Here is a 27939-nt window from a genome sequence, read left to right as displayed (position 1 = left end):
GCGATATCAAAGTATCCAGAGCCTCAGATTCCTTCGTGCCCCCTCCCCTCTGACAACACATTATGCAGGTGGGAAACTTTTTTGCCATTAAATGCTAATTAGTTTCACAACTAATTACTAGCGTGGTATTAGGTTAATGTTTTTTCTACTTTTTGATTGAGACTTACTTTTGTAAATCCCTTATTCAAATTACTTTGAAGTAAAAGACTACAAATTAGTTCTCTTTTTTAATGTGTAATGCGAGCCCTGGCAAGCCAGCCAGTAATTTTACAGGCTGTTTTTAAGGAGCAGGGGGAAGACGGGCAGCACGGTCACTCACAGGTACCCAACTGCTCCGCCGAGCTTTCGGCAAAGACAGGACTTGTAAACTCCGGCTTCCTCACCAGCTGCCAATTACCAATGTGATGTGAGGGGAGGGGGGAGTTTACAGCTTTGCAAGCTCACTCCGTCACCCCATAAATACTGCACACACCCATCGGGGCATCACACCCTTCCTGCCTTACCCTTTCCTGCGCCCGCCCGCTGCCCGGGTGCCGCTCGCGTCAAGCCCCCGTCACTTCATGTGGTTATAGACGCGCTCATTACACCTCCGTCTGCTGCTGTAATGCCCCTATTAGCTCTCCTTTTGATATTTTAAGAGCAATCTATAAATCACACAGACCTTCATGTTAATGCTTAGCAAGACCGTTCTGTGTTGAGTGGTTTTTTTTGGACCTGCGGAACAAGCCCATTTCCCAGGTCTCCCCCACGGGCAGCGCTCATCATGTAAACCAAAGGGGAGAGAAATCACAGGTTTTCTGTAAGAAACATAGGTGCCTATGAGGTTTTGCAAGATTTAAAGAAGGGAACTGCAAACAAGTGAATGATTTTGTATCACTGTGTCCTTCTTGGACTGGACTGAGCTGATCGGTTTTATGTGGAAACTGTTAAATGGCTCTTTTATGTTCTAACCACTCTGTGCATGTCCCCAGATGGAGGGAGATGTCTGCTCTTGCTGCTCCATCCACGAAGCTCAGGAAGGAGCCAGTCTCCAGAGTCACCCTTGAGCAGATATGGTAAGACAGGACCTGGAGCCAGCAGGCAACTCTGCCATACTTACATCGCTTGCATAGGGGAACGTCCTGGACTGCTGTCACTCCCGTTACTGTTCGTATGCTCCATTGCACCATTGAGCTCTTCCCTCATCGCACTGGCTAAATTGCCCAGAGTGGGATTTCCCATGGAAGCAGTAGTGTATAGAGGTATACTGTTCTCAGCCATTGAAGCCTGCCAAGGACACAAACAAATCCATGAAGAGCCATGACTAATGTTTTATACACTGCACAACACACTCGTTCCAAAACGTTCTCCACATTTACATTACTTGCAATTAAAGGTACTTTAAAATATTGCACCTTCCCATAGGTATTACCCCAGGTCCATCAAGGGAAATTTAACATTGCTTAGATCTGTGTTTAAGGATTCATAGCTGTATTGGCTTATAAGAGGATGGAGACTTCCATTCCCTATTTGGAATTACACACCCTAGAAAAAAGAAAATGTCCTTTCCCTATTTTTGCTTCACCAAATTATGTTTGGGGCTTTGGGGTATTTTTTGTGGCTTAGGTTTGGGCTTTGTATCTAATGAGATGAGGGGGGAAAAAAAATGAAACTGGCTCAGCTGCTAGCTCCTTCCCAGTGGAGTGAGCTGCACATCAAGCAGGAGTGCAGCACCATCAAGTTTGGTTTTCCTTGGGACACGGGCAAGGCTGCCATCAGCACTAACTAGATTAGAGCTGCACCAATCTACCTGAGAGCTGAACCATTCCATGTGGAATTTTTTAAACCTCAGCAACTCAATTCTTACCTTAGCTGTTACAGGTCTGACTATTTCATTTTTATTTCCCCCCTTTGTTCTAAGGAAACACCATGCAGCAGCATACTGGAGTTAACTTTCTAAATGGAAATCTTTGTAGGAAGAGAATGAACTGTTAAATATTTTCCTTCTGATTCCCACCGTTCTGACTGCTAATATTTACTGTGTGTCAGCATTAGCTCATGTTGACAGCACAGTCCCGGCCTGGCGCAGCAGCGGTGGGAACACAGAAACCCCAAGCCCCGGAGGAGCCCAGTGTTTGGTGGGGACGGGAGGCACTGGAACGGGAGGGAGGCACAGGGATGGGAGGCACAGCTTTCCAAGGCTGTAGCGCCCAGGGACTGGAAGGACATTTATCCATTCCACCCATCCCAGCCCGATCTGGGCTGACATCATCCGCGGCTCTCTGAGCCGTGCCAGCGCCAGCCAGCCACAGACCCTGGCTGGGCAGCACTTGACCTGCTCTGGGGAGAGGTCAGCTGGCTGCAGTGGCCAAGCAAAAGAATCCATCGGGCTGGGGCCGCATGATGCAAACCTGGCCCGTGGGAGGGGAATCCACGCAAACATACTCCTCACCAAACACTGTCGCCTGCTCCCAATCCATGGGACAGAACTCCTCACTTGGTGCTAAGCCAGCAGTTCTTCCCAGGCAAGCACAGCCAGAGACAGGGTGGGGGAAGATGGGATGGGAAGGGATGGCAGGACCAGCCCTCACTGTAGCATCTCCAGGAGCATGGCCCCTTTTATTCTTCCTTACGTTGACCTCTCCATGTGCAGCCCTATGTGTCACATGTGATTACAAAAGCTATTCTAATGGGGAGGATTATTTTTATCTTCTTGATTCAACAACCGGCAAACTCATTGTGATTAGGGGATGCAAAGAATGGTTCACATTTCCTGCACTTGGCAAAATAATGACTCAAGTTCTTCACCCACAGTGATAACTTGTAATTGCAGTAAAGCAATTTACTGGAGGAGAGGTGGGACACTGGGAGTATCTGTTAGGAAGACAGTAATAGGGGAGGGGGTGTTTTGGGAGCCCCAGTTGACCCACTGGCAAAAGAGAACTGGTGAGAACTGGAGTCCCCGTACCTTCCACAGACAGAGGGGGGAGAGAGCTGCTTCTTCTCCCTGGCCACAAGGGAAAACAGATAGAGGAGATGTCAGCAGGGTCTGGGTGAAGGAGAGGGGAGGCTCTGCTACCCCACAGGAGAAGAAACCACAGCCTGCCATGCCAGCAGCACACAGCCTGCTGTGCAGACCCCACAATGCTCACGGGGATGAGCAAGGGGCAGGCCTTACCAGAGCGCACAAAAGCTGGGGGGAACTGCTCATCAATTATTAATTAGACTGAATGTAGGCCCTGGCAGGTAAGGCAGCCTTGTGTCCTGGAGGAATTTGCTGCCCAAGTGAGGTCTGAACTGCCCACATGGCAGTGGCCACCTGCATTATTTTCCCAGACCCTCTACAACCCCAGAGAACCCATTGGGATTCTGTCTCCAAAATCCAATGGCAGGGAGAGAAGCATGGAACCCCCTGGTGCGTTTTCACCCTGAAAGAGGACCTGCCTCAGTGCAATGGTTATTATTCATCCCCATTTCTTAGAGGGGTGACAGTGGCAGCAAATCTGGCCCAGGCTTTCTCCATCAGCTCAGCTATGGGGGGGCCCAAGGACGTAGCTTTCTCAGGGAAAGTGGGGAATGGAAACAGTCTGGAGGTTATCACGAAAGACAAGAATGGATGGAGATGACGACAACAACACGTGTTTCAGAAATGAAACACGAACAGTTCCATATGATAAGCATATTAATTGAAATTAGTCACATAGTTAACAATGTGAAGAAATGCAGGATCATTTCATTTTTGCCTTTCAGCCTCATGAATGTAAAATGTGCTTGTAATCTTAATACTATTCAGGAGACAAAGCAGTCTTTAAAAATCACACTTCACAAGACTCAAGGGAAAATAAGTTACTAATGAATGGTATTTACAGTTGCTTCATTTAAACATGCTTTCCTGGGCTTTGCAGGAGTTACTGCATAAACTCAAAAATTAGAAGAAAGGCAAAACATCATTCTCCTCCTAATAATTTGTTTCTTGGTTCTGAAAAAAGAAATTGGATAAATCTTCCATAAAACATGACTGCCCAAGTAAATATCCATGGCCATCAGTGAATTGATTGAGAAGTGACCCCCAAGAACCACCTGGGGTGCAACCACACATGGTGCTGCCTCCTGGATTAATTCGTAATATATAAACCAGGTTTGAACCCCCACACAAACACTCAGACCCCACTACAAATCAGGGCATGGTAATGCATTTGTATCTCTGGTCTATACAGCAAACACTGATTTGACCTGGGGGTTTCCAGATTGACTCAGTAATTTACTGAAAGGGGAAAAAGGGCAGAGGAAAAAGGGCTGGAGACATGGACATTTTTAGGATGCAAGTTATTAATTCTGCGCCCATACCTTGTGTGTTTCTCTATAGTGAAAAAACTGAATTTTTGTCTTACGATTACAGTTTAAACCAGTAAAAACAATAATTTATTTTCTATAGGAATTGCACCGTTTATTTTTTACCAACAATAGGAAGATATGCAAAAATAGCCCTTAAAAGAAAAGGGGGGAAAATGATCTGCTTTCTCTTTAAAGCCATGAACAATAGAAGGTCACGTGCCACAGTATCCTATCATTCAGCACATTAATAGCTGTGCTAGAGTAATTACACTTGTGGTATTTTTGCCTCAAGTGAAATTCTGAAATAAGAGGATGGAAATTATGATACTGCTGATAAATATTAATAAGTGAACTTTTAATTTTTTTGCCACAATATTCAAAATGCTAAGCATCTAGCTAATGCTGAAGCAGCCTGATATGTGTTTGCCTCCAGGGACTATGATGCTTTATGCACTTAAGAAAAAAGTTTAAAGGAATTAAAATTTAATATCTAATTAGAGCAAGGCTAATATATTTTGAAATGAGTGGGGAAGACACACGCCTCTGTTGCATATTTGCTACAGTCATTAATCTTACCTGTAAAGCAGCATTGAGAGGTGTGCAGTAGGTGTGGCTGGTCTGTATGTTTTTAATAAGAGAAGGGTTACTGCATAAGAAAAACATAAAAAGGAGAGTTAAATGCAACCAACTCCTGTGCGACTGTTTCAAGCACGTAATGCTTCCTCCCCCACCAAAAAACTAGAGCTGAGACTGGTTTTCCACATGAGTTCTCTTTCATTTCTCTCTTTTTTTTTTTAATTTAAAGAAAATATCCGAGTTTTCGGCTACTGTTATCATATTTGCCTTTACTAAATAAAGAACATCATTATCTCTTGACGTTACCTCGCCATGTGTTCTACTACCCTGCGTTAGTGGCACATCTTGGCATCTCTGCTCATTTTAGCTGTGTTCAGGAGAAATTCTCCAATTTTCGTCGTGACTGGGAGCCCGTTACCATGTGAAGGTCCATCACGAGGAGGCAATGATCAAAAGCATCACGGGACATTTTAAACTTTGCTTCATCCAAATGACTCTCCAAGTCGCTGCCAGCAGAATCTCTCCCAGGGCAGGGCAGGGAGTCTCTCCCAGTGGAGGGGGGCACCATGATAAGAGAGAGGATTTATTTGATCCATGTCATTTCCTGCCATGCCAATGGCCAGGTGGCCCACGCTGCCCTGAAGGGCATTTTTAGAAAAAAATAAAAATACTCTGGTGTGCTATTTTGGACCCTTATTTTTGTCAACTTTACATAAGGGGCCAGTTTTGAGGAAAAGGAATGGGGACCACATGGGCTGGCTCTCTCTTTAGGAGGCATCCCAAAATCACTGGTTCTATCAGGAGATAAAAAAAAAATAAAATTAAAAGCCATGAAATAGAAACTAGTAAAAAAAAAATGCCCATGCAAAATATCTCCCAAAATTTCATCACTCACTGGGCATGTTTTTATTTTAACTTTATTCACGTGGGAATAAATTATGGCGAGCAGAGTCTTAACTGAGCTCCTTGCACAGGGACCAACAAGGATCAGTTGTCCAGGAGAGATGGCCTTTGAGTAAAGGTCTAAGAAAATCCCTCTGTGAAGTCCAAGAATATTGGTGCATGGTTGTTGTAGGCATACGATGGCCTGTTGATAACCTTTACATCTGGTCCCACTGCATTTTCAAACTCTTTAAAGTGAATTCAGCATTTCTGTCTTGTAAGTACCTCTACTTTTTCTGATTAGGAGTTGCAAAACAAAGCATACAATTGAAAGCAAAGGAAAACATCGGAATTAAAACTTATCTGAAACCTTTCCTGGCATGTATCTGTCTTCCTGACATATCTACAGCAGTACATCTGTGCTAGAGTGGATAATTATCTTAGCCTACATTGCTCTACAAATAAATGCTTTAACAAACATGTAAGAGTAGAGTTTTTACTACAGGCATTTGGATTATCAGAGTAGGACACACAAAATACACATACAACTAAAAATTTAGTTTCTTTAATAGCAAAGGTGATGACACTATTTTGTGAAATGCAAGTCTACATGAGATGGGTAAATCATGCAAAGCAAAGCAACAGCAGAAAAAAAAATTAAAGCAAGTAAAAGCTCTTACTGTGCAACAAGCTCGCCAAAGTTTTCATCAGGGCAGTATTTTCGAGGACGGCCTCGTTGAATATGACGGCCACGTTTAAACTCTTCATCATCAACAGTCCAAAAGGACCCAAACTCATCCTCTACTCTGATAAAGCACTTATGCAGTGAGAGGTTGGTGCGAATGGCACCCTGGGACAAGAGCAGCAGCAAAGGAGATGAAGTGGAAACAAAGGGACACGGGATCGGGGACAGAACAGACATCAAATACAGGGAAAAGGAAAAAGAAAATAAAATGCAATAAGCATAAGCAAATGGTTTGTGAGGGTTAATATGCATTGCCACCTAAAAGCTACTAGCATGTGATGCAACAAACACCAAGCAAGCAGGGTCAGGGTACTGGTGGGCATACAAACAGTAGTGATGAGATGTTTGTCTTGGTTTCCCTTAACTGAGACAATGCGAAACCACCTGTGGTTGGTCTAACACCAGCTAGCAGCCAAAAGCCTCTACGTTAAACTGTAAGCATGATCCGAGCTAGGCTAAGAAGTTCAAACATGGTGGACATACCCACTGATCTTTTGTGGCCTTCGTTTTTGGAACTCTAGTTCATCCACTGTCCATACTGCCCCTTTAACGTTTTCTACTCGCACAAAACACTTGTGAAGACTAAGATTATGACGCACTGCATTCTGCAGCAAGTATAAAAGAGAAAACATTCAAAAACCTTCTATGAGAAAATGCTCATCATTGTCCAAGAACAGCAGCAGCACAGTCAGCTTGACAGTTCTCATTTTGCAATGTTAAGCCCCTTCCCCTCCCCGCACCCGCTCACTTTCCCCGGCTCTTTACATCTTATTTTGCAAAGACAAAATAAATATGAAAGCTTAAACCCAAGATTAAAAATTCACGTCATTCTTATCAATTATCCCCAGAGTGACTGAGAACAGCCACAGTTTTAAGCATGCATGTTGTAGAATACAGTACATTTCATACAGAATACAAGAGGAACATTGCTTAGACTTTTTCAGAACAAATATATATGCCCTGCAAAGACAAATTTCTCCCCTCCTGGAAAAGAAAGCAGTTAGAAAGAACAGAAAAGATTTTATGTATGTACAGTCGACTGGATTTAGCTGTGAGGCACAGGAGCTGGTGTTGCTGTGGTTTCTCACAGCTGAACTAATGTGATTCAGGTGCTGGACCTCCCTCCACACCCACAGCACCGGCCGGGGGCTCGGCAGCACCCCACCGGCCAGCCGGCACCAACTCCTGCCTCCACGGCTTGCTCTTATATGGAAGTTGGCTCCTATTTCTGGCAGACTACTGTAGTGACTGATCTGAGCCTCTGCCAAGTGAAAACATGAGGAGGGCTCTCTGAAACAAAGTGATAATATCCCCACAGCTCATCACCCAGAGGGACCCGTGCTCATGCCATCCGATGCCCAAGTGTCCATCCTGCAGCTCCATGCTGGAAAGGATGAGCATGGCCAACCCCTCCAACGTGCTGAGACAAAATGAGACACCTCACTGAGGCATGGCAACCTCTTGGCTTTTCTGTCCCTGCTCCAGGGTGCCGAGAGCCTTGTTATCCTCAAATGGAGTGCTATGCTTTGTCCCCATTTCAGGAGCTTCCGGAGCAAATATCCTGCAACAACAGTTGCACCGAATGGTCTTAAAGGCTTTTTCCAACCTAAAAGACTCTATGATTCTACAAAGCCATTGCTCATGGAATTCATAGGAATTTGTATATGGAGCTTACTCCCAGCACTGCTGAAAGGGACTTGGGAAACAGGAAAAACAGAAGCGATTTGCTGAAAATCTGCAGGCGAACAAACTCTATCCTCACTGGCACCATTGATTCAGTCAATCTGGTTGACTCGTTAGCAGGCACAAAGCCAGCCAAACACATGGCCTGGGTCTATGCAACCAGGAGATGACAATTTTTTTTCCTTCTAACATCATCCTCTTTTTTTTATGAACATGGGGTCTGGATGGTGAAAGGGAGCTCTAGTCCTGAATGCCTACATCACTGTGAAAACAATGGGTAGCACAGAGCACTTGTCATGTAAATCAGGAAGTGGTAGTGTGTGTGGTGGGAGGGGAAGGCAAAGAGTTTTCTACTCCTTCTCCAATTCCCTGCCATGCCTAGTGCAGTCCCCACACTGCCACCCCAGTAGGAGTGGAAGATTTGAGGTTTGCCTTTGCTCAGCAGATACTTGAGAGCAAACACATCTCCTCTAGCTGTAGATGCCTGATCTGGGCACTTCAACTCTTCCACACCAATCTGCTTCTGAACTGGTGAAACAATAAACCTCAAATATCCTTTTCTTCTCAGCAAGGAAGAAATCTAGCAGAAAGTCAACCTGTCCATCAGGCCTGCTTCCTTCTGCCCTTATTTTCTTCTTTCTCCTCTTATTTTTTAATGTTTTTTTCTTCTCCCTTCCCACCTCTTCCAGATTTCAGTACTGTTGCCATTTTTGGCAGAACCCCTGATTTTGAGGTGGAAGAAAAACATGTAAACGCCCCACACCTTATGAGCTGAAATCAGCCAGCTCAGCAACTGCTGGTGGGTGCTGCACTAGTGCAACCCGACACAGGGCTGCTGGCCCACATCTGGGTAACTCAGGCAGTTTCCTGTGAAAATGGGAACACTGTCAAGTCTGGAGCAAAATGTAAGAATAATAACGCTATTTCCCCCAGTGAAAGCTGATCTTGTGGTTCATACAGCAGTTGATCAAACGCACACGGCAAAGCCCAGCGAAGGGAGTCCTCAGAGTTTGTAAATAGTCTCTAAAGACAGGGTTGAGCAGGAATATTTGTGTTTTGCTTTAAATAAATTTAATGTTGGAGAAATACTTTACAGAGTGCTCTTGTTCTCTTGAAGTCTGTTTGCAACTGATGGTTAAGGCTGTGGGACAGGGCTCTTGCTGGATATGTTGAGACACAGAAGTTGAGTATTTACAAGACATCCATGAAGTGTTGTTGCATTTTCTATTTTCCATGTGATCACTTATTTAAGGAGCTCATGCCAGAAAAAAATTGTTGTGTTTCCCCTGCCTCTGGTTACTTGCTATCTAACAGTTTTATTTGAACAATACCCCAACGTGTCAGAGCCACACCTGCAGCCTGTGCCTCATGGCTGTGACTCAGTGCCAGAAAATTACTCCAAAAAATAAAAGCAAACAGACATTGCCTCTGACCTGTCAGAACCAGTTCACAGCGCTCCCCCAGCAATCAGCTTAACAGAAAAATTAGGAGCAATTATTGTAAGATTATATATTTACCTTGTTAAAAATATTTGTGTGCAAGCCACTTTTGCAGAAAAATTACCCTGAACATGCTTGAATGTAGTAAATGAAAGGGTTTGTTATTTTAATAACTGCTCAGGCTCTGCCATACTGCATTTTGGGAAAGAGGTTCATTTTTAAGGTCTTTATTCTTGCACTTTCCTGTGTTTCTGAAATAGGGCTCAGGGAAGCCTGTCCACACCAAACCCTGACCCTAAACTTGGGGAAGAGTGACCCAAACGCCCCCTAAGCATTAGCTGAAGGTGAGCACAAATCAGCACATATATATTCAAATTATTCTGATTCTGCAATTAGCCCCCTGTGCTTGTTCTGCACCCTGTGGGCTTCCCATCATGCCAATCCCAGAGCTGCATTTTCATCCCTGCTGTTCCCGAGGTCTGGCAGAAATCTGAGCAGACTCTAGCACGAAAACCTGCACTACTCCGACCAGTTGTCCCTTTTACTGGTGCTGGTGGATGTGGGGGTGAAGTTTTTCTTTCCTGTTACACGAAGCAGGACCTGGACACCTGCAGACGGTCAAGGTGTCCAAGGAGGGGTCTCCAAATGGCACCTGCTTCCCTGAGACACACAGTGCCCTTCTACAAGCCTGAGAATCTGTAGCTCAGCCTCTCCACTCCTCTTCTGTACCCGCACTGGCTCCTGGGACTGGATCTTTTGGGATGCCAAAAGCTAATTCCCAAAACTAGGCTCACAGGAGATACAGCCAGGACTGCCTGCTGCCTTCTTCCACTCCTCCCTCCACTTCCTTTTGCTGCTGGAACTAAATAGGATTTTTACTTTAGCACCCACACCTGCAGCTGCTGAAAAGCCCTACTGGAACCACTCCAGCAGCAAAAGACAGGCAGGTCTAAAAGGATCTTAAATCAGGGAAAGTTAATTTCCTTTCTGGATAGTAAGGAAGCTGCAAAGTTGAACACTGCTCATGTTTTCCAACTGCAGGGAAGAATCAAAGCAGCAATCACAGAAAGTTTTCCTGAACTGAAGAGCTTCTAGACCAGGGCTGAAAACGTACAAAATTATGCTGGGATCTGAATGAAACGAAAACCATGCCACTAAAAACCAAGCTAACTTCCAAGGACCATTTTAGTTCTGTCCGCTGAAGGAATTAATCTTAAATGCAGGCTGGGGCAGGAAAAACCGAAAGAGCTGATGAACTGCATGTATGGGACCTATTCATACTACCTGGTCGTGTGAAGTTGTTTGAGAATAACAGCTGCCTGCATCAAGAGAGATTCCAAGCACCAGGGTACAGTTTTTACAGCAACACAATAACCTATTATTTGAATCATTCATTTGTGATTTCACTGAATTCAGAAGTCAATATGACTACTGAAGTGCTACATTTAAAGTGAAAGAGTAGCCTCTCAAAATACAGATTAACTCCCCAAACCTCTTATGTGACACTATCTATGACAGTTATCAAAGGAAACTGAAGTGCAAAACCCCAAGTTTATTTGTTAAAAACATTTCTTATTGAGGAGCTTGCTTCTTGCTTATTAAATTCAATAAGCTTCTGCTGTGTGACTAAAGAAAGAGAGGAAGTTTATAACAGCTGTTTATGCAGTTAAGAGTCAATCGACTGAGGAAAGAAATCCACTGATCTATAGATCCTAGGGAAAAAAAAAATGGTTGTTGTGATTAAAACCTGTTTAGCTAAAAAGACAAACAGTGTATCTTCTACTGACACATGAACTTTACCTCCTTTTTTTTTTTTTTTAAATTTTCTAATACGTTCCGGCTGAAGAGCCTGAGTTTCCCTGCTCGTAGCAACCACACAGAGGAACTCATGGCATAATCACAGAACATAAAAGCCAATAATGGGGATTCAATTAGTGGTTTTCAAAGGCAGAGGAATTTTTTCTGCTACATGCCAAATTGTTCCTGCAGATAAGGCACCCGGCACGTGTCACAACTGCCGATCTAAATTTTTCATGTCCCCACGTTTGGACAATTTATGTCATCAGCAAGGTTTGTTCTGTACATGGCAGAGAGCAAAGGCAGGAGGTGGGCTCAGCCTTACCTTCCACGTTGCCGCGTTGCGTCGGAAGTAGGCGAACATTCGCGTGAACCAGTTGTAGATTTCGTTTAGTGTTAGCTGTTTTTCAGGAGATTCCAGGATGGCCTTGTGGAGCAAAGCGATTGCAAGATCAGTTACCAGCACACCAGTACAAAACACGCTCACAGTTTTACTTTGCCAGATACAAAAAAAAAAAAAGGAAAGAAAGGAAGAATGATAAAGAAGAGATTTGGAGCAAAAAATCGAAAGGAGGGTTTTCACAATATGAACTAAGATTAATGGCTGTATTTAACAGTTCAATGGCAAAATTCAAAATGGAATTATCTAATTGTTTTGAGTTTTTATTTCTGTTTCCTTACAGAAATATTAATTTATTAGTCATTCATAAAGCAGAATCAAAGAGAAATGCAAAACATTTCACTAGCTGATTAAAGCTCAGTAATTATTTAGAGCTCAGATTAATTCTAGGGATCAGAGATTACTGTAGCTTGTGATAATTGACTTGCCATCTTTAAACAGGCTCATTTTCACTGTTGTGTGAAATGAATTTCCTAATAATCACATCGTATTGTAATACTTAATCAAAAGCAATTATGTTATATATTGCAGTTCTAAAAACCCTTATAGTAAAGGTTTGAGCATTTGAGCACGCTTACATACCAAAGGTTTGAAAATCTATTTAATTCCGCACATATAGGGAGATATATTTTTTTCCTAATCCAGACGCGTGTGTTTGGCTCTGCTTACCTGTCTAATTAAAGATGCATACGTGAATGGTGGTCTAACTTCTGCATTCTTATAAAATTCTTGGTTCTGGGCAATATCTGCTAAATAAGAGCAGTTGTTCTGTTATCATCACAGCCCGAGGCCGCCGGGCCGTGGGTGAACAGGGTGGGGGCTGTGCCAGCAGAACCCCTTTACCTGAAGAGATGGGGACGTTGTATTTGTCCGAGTACCGCCTCCGGATGGGTCCGACGTTGTGCATGCTCGTGGTAGTGATGACCGACGGTCCCTGCGTGACGGGAGTGATGGGCGCAGTCGGGGTGGTGGGAGTATGAGGTAAACTCTGCGGAGACGCCTCGGACGCGGTCTTGGAAAGCGTGACGCTCGATACCAGATTCAGCTGTGGAGGGAAGGACGAGGGGCTCGTTACAAACAGAGTTTCTGGGATGGTTAAGGGCTGCAGAGGAAGCCCTCGATACTGGAGTGTCCCTCAGTTCCGAGCAGGCATTGCAGCTTCAGCACAAAGTGCTGCTCTCACATCTCCGTTATGAGCCAGCAAAGAGAAATAAATACAATAATTGCATATATACATTTCCAAAGAGGTTTAAAAAACAGAATGTAGCCTGCTGCTAAAGAACAAATAATGAATTTTAATCTAAACCTCAGAAGAAGATCTCGCACAGTACATAATCATTTTAATATTTTACTTCAAGTTTCATTGTTTCACAGCCTAAACCCCACACCTCTCTGATTTCCATGCTATCATTATGCATGGCTTCTAATCAGTCTTCCCGGATACTTCATTGAAGGCATCAGGCTTAAAATAAAAGGCAAGACTATCCTAGGGACATGCTAGGGAGAAACACAATCTCTCTCTTCAGCATTTGGGCTTTTCTTTTTTTTTCCCCCCTCTCTGTTCATCCATTTTAAAAGCAAAGCCCAGAGTAGGTTAACACTGGAATAATTTAATTAATCACAGTGCATGAAATACTGTGAGCATTCAGCCCAGCACAAGTGGCACCACTCTGTTTTTCCCTCCTAGGATGCAAAGCATTGGTGTTACCTGCATGAAGCCCGGCCCCACTGGTGTGGCAGCGTGCCACAGCAGGCTGTAAAATACACCTGCCTCCAGGATTGGGTATCAAACCCAGCTCCAAACTGACTGTTTTCAATACACAACCCTATTTATATAACCAGTATCCACATTCCTCCCCAGCCCTTTCTTTCTGCCCTACAATGTCCTTTGAAGGATGATGCTCCATCCCAATAGGTCACTGCTGCTGAAGTATTTTAAACAAACAATCTGATCCCCTAACTACATCACAGAAGATGAATGAGAGAAGGGCTCTTTGACTACTTCCACATTTCTTTCCCTTAACCAGTTTCATGAATAATATTGGTGAAATCCTGACCCCACTGAAGTCAGTAGCAAAATTCCTACTAAATTTAACAGGGCCAGAATTTTACAACTTTTGTTCATGATTAAAAATTCCTTTTCTGCCAGACATTAAACCTTCTGAGATGAAGCCAAGGCACACAACGCAGCTATACCCCCAAAATCTCATGTTTATCCACAAGGCACTGTATTAATTTTCCTTGTATGAAAGTAACTAGATAAGATAACTCCTATTAGCATCCCTCATATGAGTTAATAGCCACAAATAATGTTTCTTTTTAAAAATAATAGGATTTATCCCAAACAAAGGTAACGGAAAATAAAGAGCTGTAGTATTACAGAGCAGATACCAACACAAAAAGCCCATCGCCCACAGAAAGGGCTCAGCTGAGTGAAGATAAATTGTGATTGCTTGTCCTTCCTGACAATGAGAAGGAGCTGAGGGAAGCCCCAGCCACAAACTCCTGGCACAGCCTGGATGCTGCTCCAAGGGAAGGAGGTGGTGAGCAGCAGATGTGCAAACACCCACCTTTCCCTGCAGGTGCTTACAAAGGACTCCTTGCCTTCCAGTGGGATGTATTTAACACTTCGTGGCAAAGTCAGGGACTGTGAATCCAGAGAGGGATGGTGAAGGTGGTGAAATGCAGGTATTGATCCCTGCTCCAGCATAAACCACTATCTGCAGTCTGGAGGTTTAAACCCTCCTGGTGCCATGCAGTGCCACCATCCAGTCTGCTCACTGACTGGCGTGATTTAAGGACACTGATTAGGGACATATATATACGTATATATATAGTAATGGCTCCCTGTTATCCATCTATCCATCTATTACATATGATAAAAGGACCAGTGATGATAATAACAGTGCAACTGACAGGTCTCACCATGAAATTAAATCTACTGTATTTTATCTCAGTTTCTAAATGGACATTTTAACAGTCCAATAACTGTGAGGAAATCTGCATCAATTTTAAGTGCCCTTCTCAGCGCAAGCTCGGCAGCCAGGCCCTCCTGTTAGAAAGATCACTGCTCCTGCTTCATCATTACAGCTCCCAACTACTCCATTTCAAAAGAGCCCCCTTCCTTTTCCAGCATGTAAAAACTTAACATTTAATCTGTTTCTACTAGGGAAGCTTGAGAAAGGACCCACAAAGGTCAGCATTCCCTGCTTAAAGAATCTAAATCGAGTTAAATTTCTTTAGGCTTTTCAGCATAGGTAGCTACAAGGAATAAACACAGAAGAGGACGAGCAAAAGGGGGGGCTTTAACAGGCTTGACAAATGACACTGTGATTCACACCCACTGCTGGGCTGCCACTAATAAGCTACAGAGGAAGCAGCCAATCTCAGCTAATTACCAGATAAAATTGTATTGTAAGGACTCTAATTAGGAGATGCTTATGGAGGTGATCTAATGATTAAACGCTGCATCCAAGTGACCCCACCATCAATGTGCAGTGGTGCAAGATGTCACCGGAATATTTTGTAGAAACAGTAATTTTATTTCAAGGAGGGGAGGCAGTAATATTTGTAATAATGGCTATGAGGTAAACTAATTAAAAGACAGTTCCTAAAGGAAGACTGTGGCTTTGAGCAGCTGTGGCCGTTCCAAAACAAAGTGCCAAATCTCAACAGAGGAGCTGCAGTCAAGTGGAAAATTTCTGCCTGACCTCTGCTCTCGCTATTAATTTGCAGGAAACCTAATGACACATATACATATTCCCACAAAATTGTTCTAATTGCTAATTTGCCAAAGGAGCCCAGTTTCCAAATTAAACATGACTGCAGTCTGTGAGGAAAGAGAGAACAAAAAGCTGGAACACAGCGAGTCTGCTGCGTTTCACCTCCGACGACCATTTGTGAGCCTGAACCAACAAGTTAATGAAACACGACCTTGCCCATCGCTAGCGAAGTTTTCCCGTTTTCCGTGTTTTATTTGATGACACTCCCCTCTTCCAGCTGGCTTCCCCAAACCCAAGCCAGGGTAAGGGAGGAGAGGGCTGCACTCCCTCTGCAGCCTTTCGCTGCCGCTTCCTTTGTTGCATCGGTAGCACCAAGGCTGAAAAATCGGTTGTGAATTAGAGCAGAATAACAAATTATGAATGGTGTTGGTTTTGTTGCCATCTTGAATTATTAACCTGAATGGTAAACTATTAAATCTTAATATTGGTGTCAATTAGAAATGTGGAAGCGGCTGTGGATGATTGTGCAGGGCAAAGATCAGGGAGGGACTGGGCTGGGAGGGTTTCTTTTCCTGATGGAAACTCTACATGGCTTCTCCCTGTTTGCATTTGCTATTTAAAAACAAGTTACTATGATTAGAAAAGTTGTTCCCATTGGTATTTTGTACACAGGCTGTTTCCCACATACCGTAATTTTTGGATGAGTATCACTGCTGGCAGAGGGGAGGGAGCCCAAGCCACAGAGTGAGAACTTCCAACAAGCAAGAACTCTTGCACTGCAGCAATGCACAATGTGGGCACTCATAGAGCACACCCCTGCATCAAGGAGTTAAAATGTTTTCGTAGTATTTGTCCTGGGAATGGGGGGGAGAGAGGATTTCCTCCAGCCTTTAAAAAACAACCAACCCCAAAAATAATAATAGTTAAACCCAACAGAAAACACACAAATCTCACAAGGGTTGTAAGTCCTAAAATTCTGCAAATTCAATCACTGAACTTTGTTAACTGCTTTATTCAGTTTTGGTTCTTGAGAATACTTCTTCATACTGTTTTGCCTTGGTCATTCATAACTGTCTCTACGTTCAATATCCTCCTTAGGACTTTATTATTAACCTTCCCTTTCAAGAAATAGTCACATCTCCCTATTTAAGGTGAAAACTGAGTAATTTGGTTTTTTTCTTTAGATATAAACAAGGCAGAGGTAACCCACACTATTAGCCAGTTAAAAAAAATAGATTTCCAGTTAGTGGCTCTCCCACTAGGACTAAGTCTGATTTCTTTTTGTGTAAATATTTTACATGACAATAGCAGCTGCACATAAAACAGCACTGAAACTCTTACAAAAAAGGAAGTAAAAGAAAAGTTTCTAAGGGTCACAGTGAGGCCATACCCAGTGACTCCCCTGCAATGGGTGCTGCTGCTCTGGGCCCAGCTGGCACTGAGGACTTATCTGCACTGAGTTCCTGGGACTGAAACACTTTGGAGAAGAAACTCCCCTTCTTGACATTGAGGGTGAGAGAGAGAAAGTGAATACCAGGCCTAAAACCTTGTTCAGTGCTGTGTGTTCCTCTCCCTGTTTCAGCCTGGACACATCAGCGTACTGGATGCAGAACCTGGCAGGCAGCAATCACTTAGCAGGTGTTGTTATTGGCAGGAATACTAAGGAAACTGAAGCTGAGGAGTGAGACTTAATGAAAACCAGTATATAAAAACAGCTTTTGTTGTGCTTGAGAATCTCTCTTTATTGCTGCATATCGTTATTTTTTCAAACTATAAAGTATGGCTACAGCAGCTAAAATGCTCAGTCATTACCTCAACAGTTAAAAGACTTTTTTTTTTTAAATGCTTTGTTATTACAGTTGCTAAAAACAGTATTTCAAAACAATCATAACTGCTATGGTTATGGTTAAAAAAATACATTAAAGAGGGATATCTAACAGTGCATCTCATTTAAAGTGCCAGAAGGGCCTTTAAAAGTTTTCTGTCTATTTTTAAAAGATGGTTACAGCAGCCAGTATGAAGAATTACTTGTTGGTTGATGCTTTTTCCTTCTCCTTCCCTTCCTATGAACTTCGACACAAGTTAATCCTCCCAGAAGAAAGCACATTTCCATTTGAACCTACTATGCTAATGGCTAACACCGATGAGAACAGCATGTCAGGGGGGGTACCCTAATAGCAAAACCAGGATGACAGTTCGTGAGAAATTGCTGTTCCGGCTTTTGTGTTGTGGTTTTGTTTTTTTACCTTGAAAAAAAGTTCACCTTTCCAAAACATGTCACAGCTTATTCTGTCTCATGGCTTTGTTCTCACTTTCCTCAGGCCCCTCAGTCCCACCAAAACAACACGTGTAGCATGAATGGGAACAACGCTGCCTGCTCCGAGTGCTGAGCTCCAAGATAGCTCAGTTTTCTTTAAACTGCTGCTGTGGAGCATTTTCATTAGAAAGATGGGTGTTTTTAAAGGTGATCCTGAGCATTGCCCCAGTTCCTAGGATGTTCCCCCACACCCCAGACCCCTTCCAGCCTGCCCAGCATCCCCTGGGGAGCAGCACCAGACACCGACAGCACCTCCCTGCCCATGCAGCCTGACAGTGATTTGGGCCATCACCACTACGCCACACAGGAATGTGCTTAAATCTCATCGACTTTAACAGGACTAGAGAGCTTTACTGAGCAGATGCCTTGGTGGGCTGAAATGCAGGGGCTGCTCCACCACCCCTCCCAAGCTCAAAGTTACTGCAAAGATTTAAGGACATCCAAAGGAGGGGATGGAATAGATGGATATGGCTAAATCACACAAGCAACCCTTCCCCAGAGCTGGATGAGTTTTGAACTGATGCACAACCATCAAGAACTTGGCTGTGGTCCAACTGGTCCAAACTGGTCCAACAGCACACACTCAACTACTGTCTGAAGCCCAGAAGGCAAAGATGGCACAAGTGGTCAGCATGGATTACACAGGGCACGTGCTTAACACAGATTCTCATACACCCTATTACCTGCCAGTAACAAAATAGTTTAAAACAAGCATTAAGATCCTTTAAGCAGAATAAAAACATTTCCTCAGTCATGAAAAGGCTGTAATTTTAAATCCCAGCTCACTGCTATGTTTGGATTTGCAGCTGGTTTTTCCTTTAAAATCACCGAAGTACCATAATATATTAGTTCTAACACACACCTTGCATTAGTTATGTTGGCAGAAAAAAAATTAATTACTGGATGTAAAGACTACTTTGCAGTGCAATAATGGTCATCAGATCTTTTTACCAAAGTCCTATCCCACAGAGTTAAAAGGACAAGGGTCTAGCAGAGTCTATGCAATGCCTGTGTATTTTTTTCACTAGGAAAGCACAATTTATGCAAAACACTATACTTCTACATTTTATAATTAATTTTCAAATGCTTCACCTATACATATTTTAATAATTTCTGATTTATCAGATGGTATCTATAATAAATTTTTCTATATTTCAATAAATGAAAAGAAGGCAGTTTCAATCCAACAACAGAGTGCCACACAATATAGGCCTGTCAGGCACCAATTTTTACTTCTAACATGTAACTTAAAGGATAAGGAATTTATAATGCTGCCTGTGAACGAAACCACTTTTCATACACAAATGTGATCTTTTTTTTTCCAAAGGGTAATACAACAGTACATTTACATAAACTAATCCAAACAATCTATGTATTTGACAATGGCAAACCTCACACAGACTGCCTATTGTTGGTTTACATCTTGGAGTTCTTTATGTTGGCTTGTAACACTGCTCTAGCTGTCAAAGGTTTGACTTGGACTCTAAATAAATGGTTATAGAAGTGCTGTGCAGCGATATTGGACTTCTTTGCAAAAGAAAACCTGCTGTGTATGAATTCAAAAGCTATTAATTTTTCAGTCAAAAATATTCATGCCTATTTCTTTTAATAAAGAAACACTGTGCTGAGCAACTGAGAGATAATGTTGACTAGTGGTACAGAATTTTCAATAGAGCAGTTAAAAATAAATTTAGTAGGAGGTCCCCAACAAAGCTATAATTTTCTAGAATGTAAAACATTTTTAATACTAATCAAGACAGCCCTTTTCCCCCTGCATTCACGTTTTTTTTTTCCCCCCTCTGCTTTTCCCTGTTTATTAGCTGTTAACACTAATCTTCATGGCGACACCGCCTGGTATCTCCGTAGCCTACAAGACCTGCCAGAGCTCCCTGCCCTCGGTGGCCCGGCATCGATCACGAGCTGCCTTGCCAAACACCGCTCGCCCTCTGATGATTTCCTCCCTTCAGTCTGTAATCCTTCCTCCTGAGGGGCACTGCTGTTATGAAAGGCCTCAAGGCAGAGTGCTTTGAGACTCCTAGATTATTCCGCTGTTTTAATTTTTAATCCAGTAAGAGCTATAGAAACCAAACCTCCTCCCTGTTCTGTTGAGTCTACACACTTTGCCAACAATGCGCTGAAGCGTTTGCATTCGGGCTGGGAGGGATGTGAGGAACTAGAAGAATGATATTCTTATAGACACTGCCAGTAGTTTCTACTCTAGATGGCTGGTGACCACCAGACCAAGCAATTCTGGGCAACTCAACAGCTTAAATGGAAGGGTTTGTACCTATCACTCAACTCTCTCCAAAAAGGCAAAGAAATTTCCCGTTGACTTTGACATCTGCTCCAGTGTTACCGAATAGCCTGCAATTTTCTGTCTAGTAGCCTCCCTATGCACTTCTGCAGCCATTTATTTCCAACTACACGGAAACTGAGAAAGCCTTTTCTAGTAAAAATGTGCGCGCGAAGTGTTTAATGATTTTATGTTCTCTATCTCTGTAATGTGTTCTGTTTCAGACATTAATTTTGTCTACCAACTGCATCCTGGCAGGCTACCATATTTGCTGGGTTAATAGTCTGACTCCTTTTTATTTCTATCACCATAAATCACACATATATGGGTGTGTGTTTGCTTTATTTATAGAAAAAAAATCAGTCAAAACAGATAAACCAATACTTTGTCATTATGCTGCATCATTGCATATTGATTAAAATTGCTGGTACTAACTATAGATTGTCAACGCTCAATTAATTTTCACACAATGACTCAAAGCAAAATCAAATAAAGCCAGTGTACCTTTAAATCTTACAAATCTTAAAATCAAGAAGCAAAGCACTCTCTCCATTTTGAATAATCATTGGAATCTCCCAAGAACATTTTCAGCATTAAGAGGCTGAGAGAAAACAACAGCTGAAGAAGAGTCATTTCAATCAGGGAAGGAGATGGGGGATTTTCCTGGGTTTGGGGGTAACCAGGAGTTTTCTTGGGCTGCAAAGCCACTTGCTTCCCCTACTCCCTCTTCCTCAAAGAGCAGTCTGGGGTAGAGGAGGTTCCCCTTCTCAGTTTCAACAATGTAAAACCTGATACTGGGCAACTGTGATTATCATCAAAACGTGCAGTTAAGAGTCACTTCTACCGTAAATGTCTGTCAGACCGGGAGAAAGCAAAATAAATATACTAAATATAATTTAATTACAACTCCTTCCTAACACTTCCTAAGATTTCATCCTAGTCAGGCTGATGCAAAGTGACTTACATGAGGCCAGAAAAAAGCCCAAAGCATCAGCTTTGGAACCCAACTTGACTTTGAAACACCCTGAAGAGGGGGATGACAAAACCTGGCTGCGCTTCCCATCTCCTCCCCACACCCGGCTCTGAAATGGGCCAGGCTCCACAGCATGGCCTCCAGTGGGGAACAGCAAAAAGAGGTTTGTTGTGAGGTTTGGATTTTGCTTTCAGCACAGTTCAGTACTTACGGGCTGAGGGGTGGCTTTTGGTTCAGTTGACTTCACATGCAGGTGTGTCATCATGGCTTGCAGGCGCTCTTTATCTTTTGCAAGCTGGAACGGGAGAGAAAAGAAATATATCCTCAGTTAGTCGTACAAATAAAACCCAGCCTCTGCTTATTCCTAATTAAACAGCTGGCACCGAGGCATGAGACAGAAGAGTTTTATTGCTGAGTAGTTTGGAAATTGTATATGGGCTATTCGTGAGGTAAAGCGAACGCGTGGTGCTGGGTGTCACCATTTCCCAAAGCAAAATGCATTAGCCCTTGAGTGAGAAGAGCTAGACCTGCTGGCACCAAGAGCTTCACTCCAGCCTTGACAGCTAAAAGACAACAGTGAATCATGTTTATTAACCAGCCCCACTCCAGCTCGGGAGGCACAGCAGAAGGAAAGCAAGGCAGCAGTTCTAGGATGTGTTTTCCTTCTCTCAGAGCACAGAACAAGTGGCACAGGTGGGCTGAGGCTTTATCTCAACCACAGGCATTGTGGCACGTGCAATGAGCACAGCCAGGGGTGGTTAAACCACACGAGGCACCTCCACTAGGCTCTGCAGGCAGCCTTGGGGGAAAAAAGCACCTTGATTTGATTTGAGAAGGTGGCACAGCCCTCGGTGGGTCACCCTGGAAAGTCAGGCTGGGCACCCTGAGCATGGGACAGGACCTGCTGTGGGAGCTGCCAGCATCCCTCTGGCATAAGCCTGAGGGCAGAGGGGTGGGAAAGGCTGAAAGCATCATGAATCACCCTGGGCACCCAATGCTACAGGACTGATGTTGTCATCCTTTCTCATCAGCCACTTAAGGCCCAAGAGTTGGAGTGAAGCCCCTGCTCTCAACGTCTCTTGTATTTCCACACAGCTGGAGTCTTGGGATCACCGATATGCATCCAGAGCCTGGTCAGCTTCCCAATGTATTTCAATGTAATGGATAGACACTAAATGTCATTGCTTTTGGAAATAAAGTATTTTTTTCAAATGCGTGAATGGGACTTTTTGCCAACTGCTCTTCAAAAAAAAATTACAGTAGGAAGATACTAAGAACACTAATGAAAAATGGGTGTTATTAACCTGCATGCTGAACATAAAGTTTGCTGCTTCCAAGAGGACCTGAATCAGGTTCTTACAAATGCCAGTTTTTGCAGAGCCGAGTTTTTGCTTTAGACAAGCCAGATTCCTGGTGCCAAGAAGAGAACTGTGCTCATATTCCAGCAAAACTTAAAACAACCTGCCTGCTACCTTATCATTGTCATCTGTTTGTAGCAGTAAAGTGGGGCTAAGTGTATATAAAAGGAGACTTGATCATAAATCCCCACTCATAACCTTATGGCCAAGGTTGTTCTGCTCTTTGCAAGGTGAAAGGGTTTGAGACTGTGCCATGATGGAATAAAACTTGGCACTGGAGTTTCCAAGACAGGAATTAAATAAAAGAAAAGATGGTGTCACTGCACTTCTCAAATGGCGCCTCTTCTTTTGGTCAAAAACCTCAATGGCAAGAAAAAAAAAAAAACAGACACCTATGGCAGATCTCCTGCAATCTCATCCTGATCTGAGCTGGACACTTCACAGGAGAGCTGAGGGCAGCGACAGGCTCTTATCCACAGTGCTGCAGCAGGAACTTCTCCCTCTGAGAGTCCTCTGAGAACCTCTCCAGAGAAAGGAGAGGGCTCACCCTCAGATGCTGTGCTTCATACAAAGCAAATTAAGCCAAGGAATAGCTGTGCTCTCCGCGCAGCTCTGTTGTGCAATCCCTCATTCCTAGCAGTCTCTGGGCACACAGGCTGCTTGGCGGGGTCATCTGTACATTAAATTTCGGTCTGCAGGCTACTGCAGAAGAACAACATTTGGTAGCCAAAATAAATAAAAGGCAGGCACCTGAGAGCTTCCTGGCAGCCCTGGCACGGCGGCAGGAGGGGATGGCACCTGGGCAGCACAGGGCACACCCTGCCATGCTTTCCCTGGCCCCTGCAGCAAGGGAGAGGGGAGAGGGGCACCTCCCTCCCACAGCCGGGTCCTTGTTTTGTAGTGCTTCCACTCATCATCTCAGCAATGCTTTTAACGCCGAATCTGGTGGATGGAGGTTATTAAAGATCCTCTCGACATTTCAGGCAGACACACGCTAGCATTTTGTCATAGTCTAGGAATTCAAACACTCACCCAGTTAGGCAGGAGTTTAAATTATGAAAAATAGAGGTCTCTCGGTTTCAAAGCATTGAAGAGAAGTAAAAAAATCTGAAGAATTTCTTTAAACTGTTTTTCCCTTAGGTCAGGAAGCAGTAGTGAGATAAAACTAGAGTGTTACTAGTAGCCCCTCTGGTCAGTGGGGTCAAACAAAAGAAGCCATGGGGGATTGCTCAGCCACTGGTGGGAGCAAATTATCACTGGAGTGTAGATGGTCCAGAAATGGGGATTAATAGTCAACAGGCAGGAAAATGCTCTTGATCTACTCATAATGTTGTTGGGCAAGGACAGTTCTGACATGAAGGTAAGAATCTGCTCTGTACATGGGGCCTGAGGAACACAACAGAGTCCCATCTGAAGCTTCCTTCTTTCTTCCTATACCCATTTGGAAAGCTCTGCAGGGTGGGAATTTTTACACAGCCATCCATTTCTCCAGGATAAGCCTGATTTTGTCAGATTTCCTTCACCTCTGGATGTGAAATGTGAGTACCTAACTGTGGTTCAACTGAAAATACATCCAAAGCAAGGTACAAGCCTTGCAAGTGTGGACACCAAGACACACATCTTGCCCTGGAAAGGTAAAATCCTAAAACTAAAACAGTAAGAAAGGCAGGAGAAGGAAGCACAGAAAGCACAGGCCAGAAGGGGCTCCAGACAAGGCAGCAACCAAGAAACAAGAGGAAAGGCATTAGAAACAGAGATGATGGTGAAATTGTACAGGAGGAAAACCAGACAGAAAATAAACACAAGAATTGGGAATGGGAAAACGAAAACCCAGTGAGGGCAGAACAGGAGAGCACTTCAGCAGCAGGGTTTTGGAGGGTCCAAGGCCAAGGGAGAAGGAAGCCAGTCACAGGTCATGCAAGACACAGCCAAAACAGAGCCCTCCCACTCTGTGCCTGGTTAGGCAGTGCACTAGGAAGGGTTAGAATCCACTTTTCAAGAGTGTCAATGGATGCTGCAGGAAAACAGACTCAAGCAGTGTTTTCACTGCACTGAAAATGGCCAGCTGCTCTTGTTTTCTCCATTAGGAGACACCTCTCTAGACTCATCATAGCCCTGTTGCTATCCTGATGTTTTCCCACTCAAAGGTACTGCTGCAAAATGGATGTCCTATTCCAGCTAACAACTAGCTAAGGACAGGGATATGTTCCTGTGTTTGTGTTTTACTCAGCAGCACAGTTTTCACTATTTATCATGAAGAAATGATCATGTCAAGATGATTTAAACAAAGCGAAATGCGAGAAGATTTCTACCTTGCCTGTGATTTTTGAAGTATGTTTGTGATGGAAATGCTAAGACCAAATGTTGAGATTTCTGCTAAGGAGCATTTGCAGTCAAACACAAAACAGATTTGACCTTCTTCCTTCCAAAATTTCTATTAAAATTACTTTAGAAGATATTACACTTATCTCTAACACTGATAAACTATAATGAGTAAAATAAATAATAGCACAAACAACAGAAGGATAGCACTTGGGTCCATCACACTCAAAACCTGAAGTACATCCCTTAGGTGAAATGAATTTGTTTTCATGGGGCTGTACATGCATTAAATGGTGGGGAATGTAGATCTTGCCCTGGTGCTGGACCCTGAAGCTGGAAGTTCCAGCTGCACTGTAAGGCAAAGCTGCTAACCAGTGCTGCAGATCAGGGGTAAAGGCTGCAGGTCCCTTTTCCACCTAACTCACGAAACTCAGTCCCCAGAATGCCTGTCATCACTCATGGCCTGAGGATCATGTCAGTGGTCCTCAGACCACACGACTGAACACCCCACTGCTGGACACACCCTTTTGATTTATTATGGTTCTGTGCAGAAACTGGCCACAGCCAGACAAACTAGGGACTGGGGGGGGCAAATAATCTAAATAATTAGGGGCTTTTTTGAACTATCAAAGGACCGATACAGGATGAAAGGAGAGGTAGAAGAGGGAAACTACAGGTAAATTTCAGAAGCTGGACCCCCCTCCTCCTCCTCCTCCTGTCTTTGCTGGCCAGTGCAGAGATGGCCTCACTGTTATCAACACTCCTGCCTAAATGAGGCCTCCAGTTCATCCTACCTACCCTGCTCATATGACTGTTAAATCCAGAACTTTATGGCCCTCACACCACTTTGAAATTACGGTCTTGTCTTGTGGACCTTATGGTGCCTTCCCTCGCAATGACTCTGAGCACTGCCAGCACTAAATGGGTGTGAAGCTGTAAGTGTAAGTCATTCCGAGCAATTAGCAGAATGCACTGCTGATAAACCTTTCAAAAATATTGGCATGGGCTTAGGGAGAGGTGGGAACCAAACATCTCTGTCCTGTCCCTGTCTAACACAGGGCATCCCCCTGTAGCTCCAGGCACAGCCATTCCCAGAGACTGTGGGAGAGAAGGATTAATGCTTTTCAAGCTGACTGTAACTGAAGAATCTCAATTTACCTTCAGCCTCAATATAACTGCACCTTGGTGAAAGATTATCTCATATCTCAGTTTACCAGGAAGACTGTAGATTTTTATTTTTCTTTTCCTAATTCCCAAGAAACCTGTTAAAATAACAGACCATTTCTCATAACATTTTCTGCATGACTCTGATATTTTATGACTGGTAGTTTGATTTTTATAAAACTTGTATTAAAATAGTTTATATTGCTTCAGCTAATAGTGAAAGTGTCATGACCAGTATGTTCCTGAAAGTAAAATTTAGGAAGTATCTATGAAAGAAAGAGGGTAATTTGTAAGATAAGAAGATAAAAACCATTTTTAAAAAAATGCTTATCTTGAAGAGTAACAACAAGAAGTTTAAGTGTGGTTTTGCTGAATTTTCTCTGCAACTATTTGAAGCTATAAATGACTTAACTCAGTAAAATTCCAAATGTAATTATCTTCTGTACTTAGCCCAAGGCTTTCCATATATCTCTACACTGCTGTCTTGCATACAAAATAGGTTTTTCAATAGCTAGTAACTATATAATGTATAACATTGTTTTAATTTCCCCTTCTTTGCTAACCTCTTGCCTACACACAGACACACTGTCACAGCTGCCCAGCTGGAGCAGCAAGGTGCGGGGAGACAGAAAGGACTCAGAAGCATTTGGAAAGGCAATTACACAAACAGCTCAAACCTTTGCATCACAATTAATATATTCCCATTTACCCCCTTTTGGCAGTTTACAAAAAATATTATTTGCTACAAACAGCAAAAAAATAATAGTAATAATAATAATAATAATAATAATAATAATAATAATAATAATAGTAAAACAACATGGAGAGTATTAGTACATGAAAGACCACCAAACAAGCCAGGTCATGCAGTGTTTGGAAATAAATATCAACCATTTCCCCTGTGCAGCAACAACTCCAAATGAAGGGGACCACATTCCAGCCCCCCAGAGGGTATAAAAGCATTAGATACAAACTGATGGCTTTCCAATCAAGTCAGCCTGGGCAAGTTTCCTATTTCTTTGCAAGTTACAGTATAGGAAAGAGGAAATGAAGCTGCAGTTTCTTTTGATGGTTTTTAAAACTACTACAAGAAGGTTTTGAAAGCTGGTTTTCAATCACAGGGGGAAAAGCAGAACTCATTTTTTATTGCTGTCGAGAATTGGATTTGATTAATACTGAGGTAATATTAAAATAAATTTTATGTTACCTGTAGCTCTAACTGCTGTACAACCTGCATTTGTACTCTACATTGGGCTGTACTTCTATCATCCAGCGCATGCTCACTGTTGAGATGTCTGTAACAATACACAGAAAATCATTAAGTGAAATGGATAAACAAAAAGGAAAAAGTAGTTACCAGGATGAATAAGCAATCTGAATGTTATCCAGCACATTTTCATCAATATTGAGATTTTTAAGATAATTTTTCAATTTTTTCCTCTGTCCTGCTTTGGCTTGTGTTTCTTCCCATCACTCATTGTATCTCTTATTACATTATATTCACAATTCTTCAGCAAAAGGCTCATTTATATATAAGTTTTGCAGAACAGTTGTTTTTTTCCTCCTTTAGGCAAATGAAACAAGATGAAGAAATTATAGTAAAATAATTTCGTATATAATTTTGCATTACTTTACTGTAAGATGCTGGATATACCTAAACAGACACATGCAATATGTGAATAATTAAATCCCACAGAACCCTCATGTTTACATGATTTAAAAAAAAGAAAACACATGATTGTGAAAAGAACAAAAAACCATATAAGATTTGGTGCATAAGTATGTGCAAAGTATGTACCAATAAAAGAGAGAAAAATACGGACAGTTACTGTGAAACAAATCTTCTTCATCCAAAAGAAACAGAAAGTCATCCAGAACACCAGAACAGCTGGAATTCAAGGTTTATTGTAGAATGTGTTCTGAAAAACTTCCCCCATGCAAATGCTAAAAGAAA

General features: G+C 42.9%; 1 protein-coding gene across 1 annotated transcript in view; it reads right to left on the bottom strand.

Moving 5' to 3' along the window:
- The window catches only part of FOXP1 (forkhead box P1), a 374948-nt gene that overhangs the window by 5632 nt on the left and 341377 nt on the right, over positions 1-27939 (bottom strand). Inside the window, exons 12-19 of the mRNA XM_062501015.1 lie at positions 27193-27280; positions 21353-21436; positions 12680-12881; positions 12506-12582; positions 11762-11863; positions 7001-7122; positions 4891-4960; positions 1100-1266 (exon numbers count right to left, since the gene is read on the bottom strand). Coding sequence (XP_062356999.1) covers positions 1100-1266; positions 4891-4960; positions 7001-7122; positions 11762-11863; positions 12506-12582; positions 12680-12881; positions 21353-21436; positions 27193-27280 — 912 coding nt within the window. The remainder of the gene's footprint in view (positions 1-1099; positions 1267-4890; positions 4961-7000; positions 7123-11761; positions 11864-12505; positions 12583-12679; positions 12882-21352; positions 21437-27192; positions 27281-27939) is intronic.

Source organism: Cinclus cinclus, chromosome 12, assembly GCF_963662255.1.
Source record: "Cinclus cinclus chromosome 12, bCinCin1.1, whole genome shotgun sequence".
NCBI classification, from domain to species: Eukaryota; Metazoa; Chordata; class Aves; order Passeriformes; family Cinclidae; genus Cinclus; species Cinclus cinclus.
The sequence above is the reverse complement of the archived record's forward strand: the minus strand, read 5'-3'. Positions and strand labels throughout refer to the sequence as shown.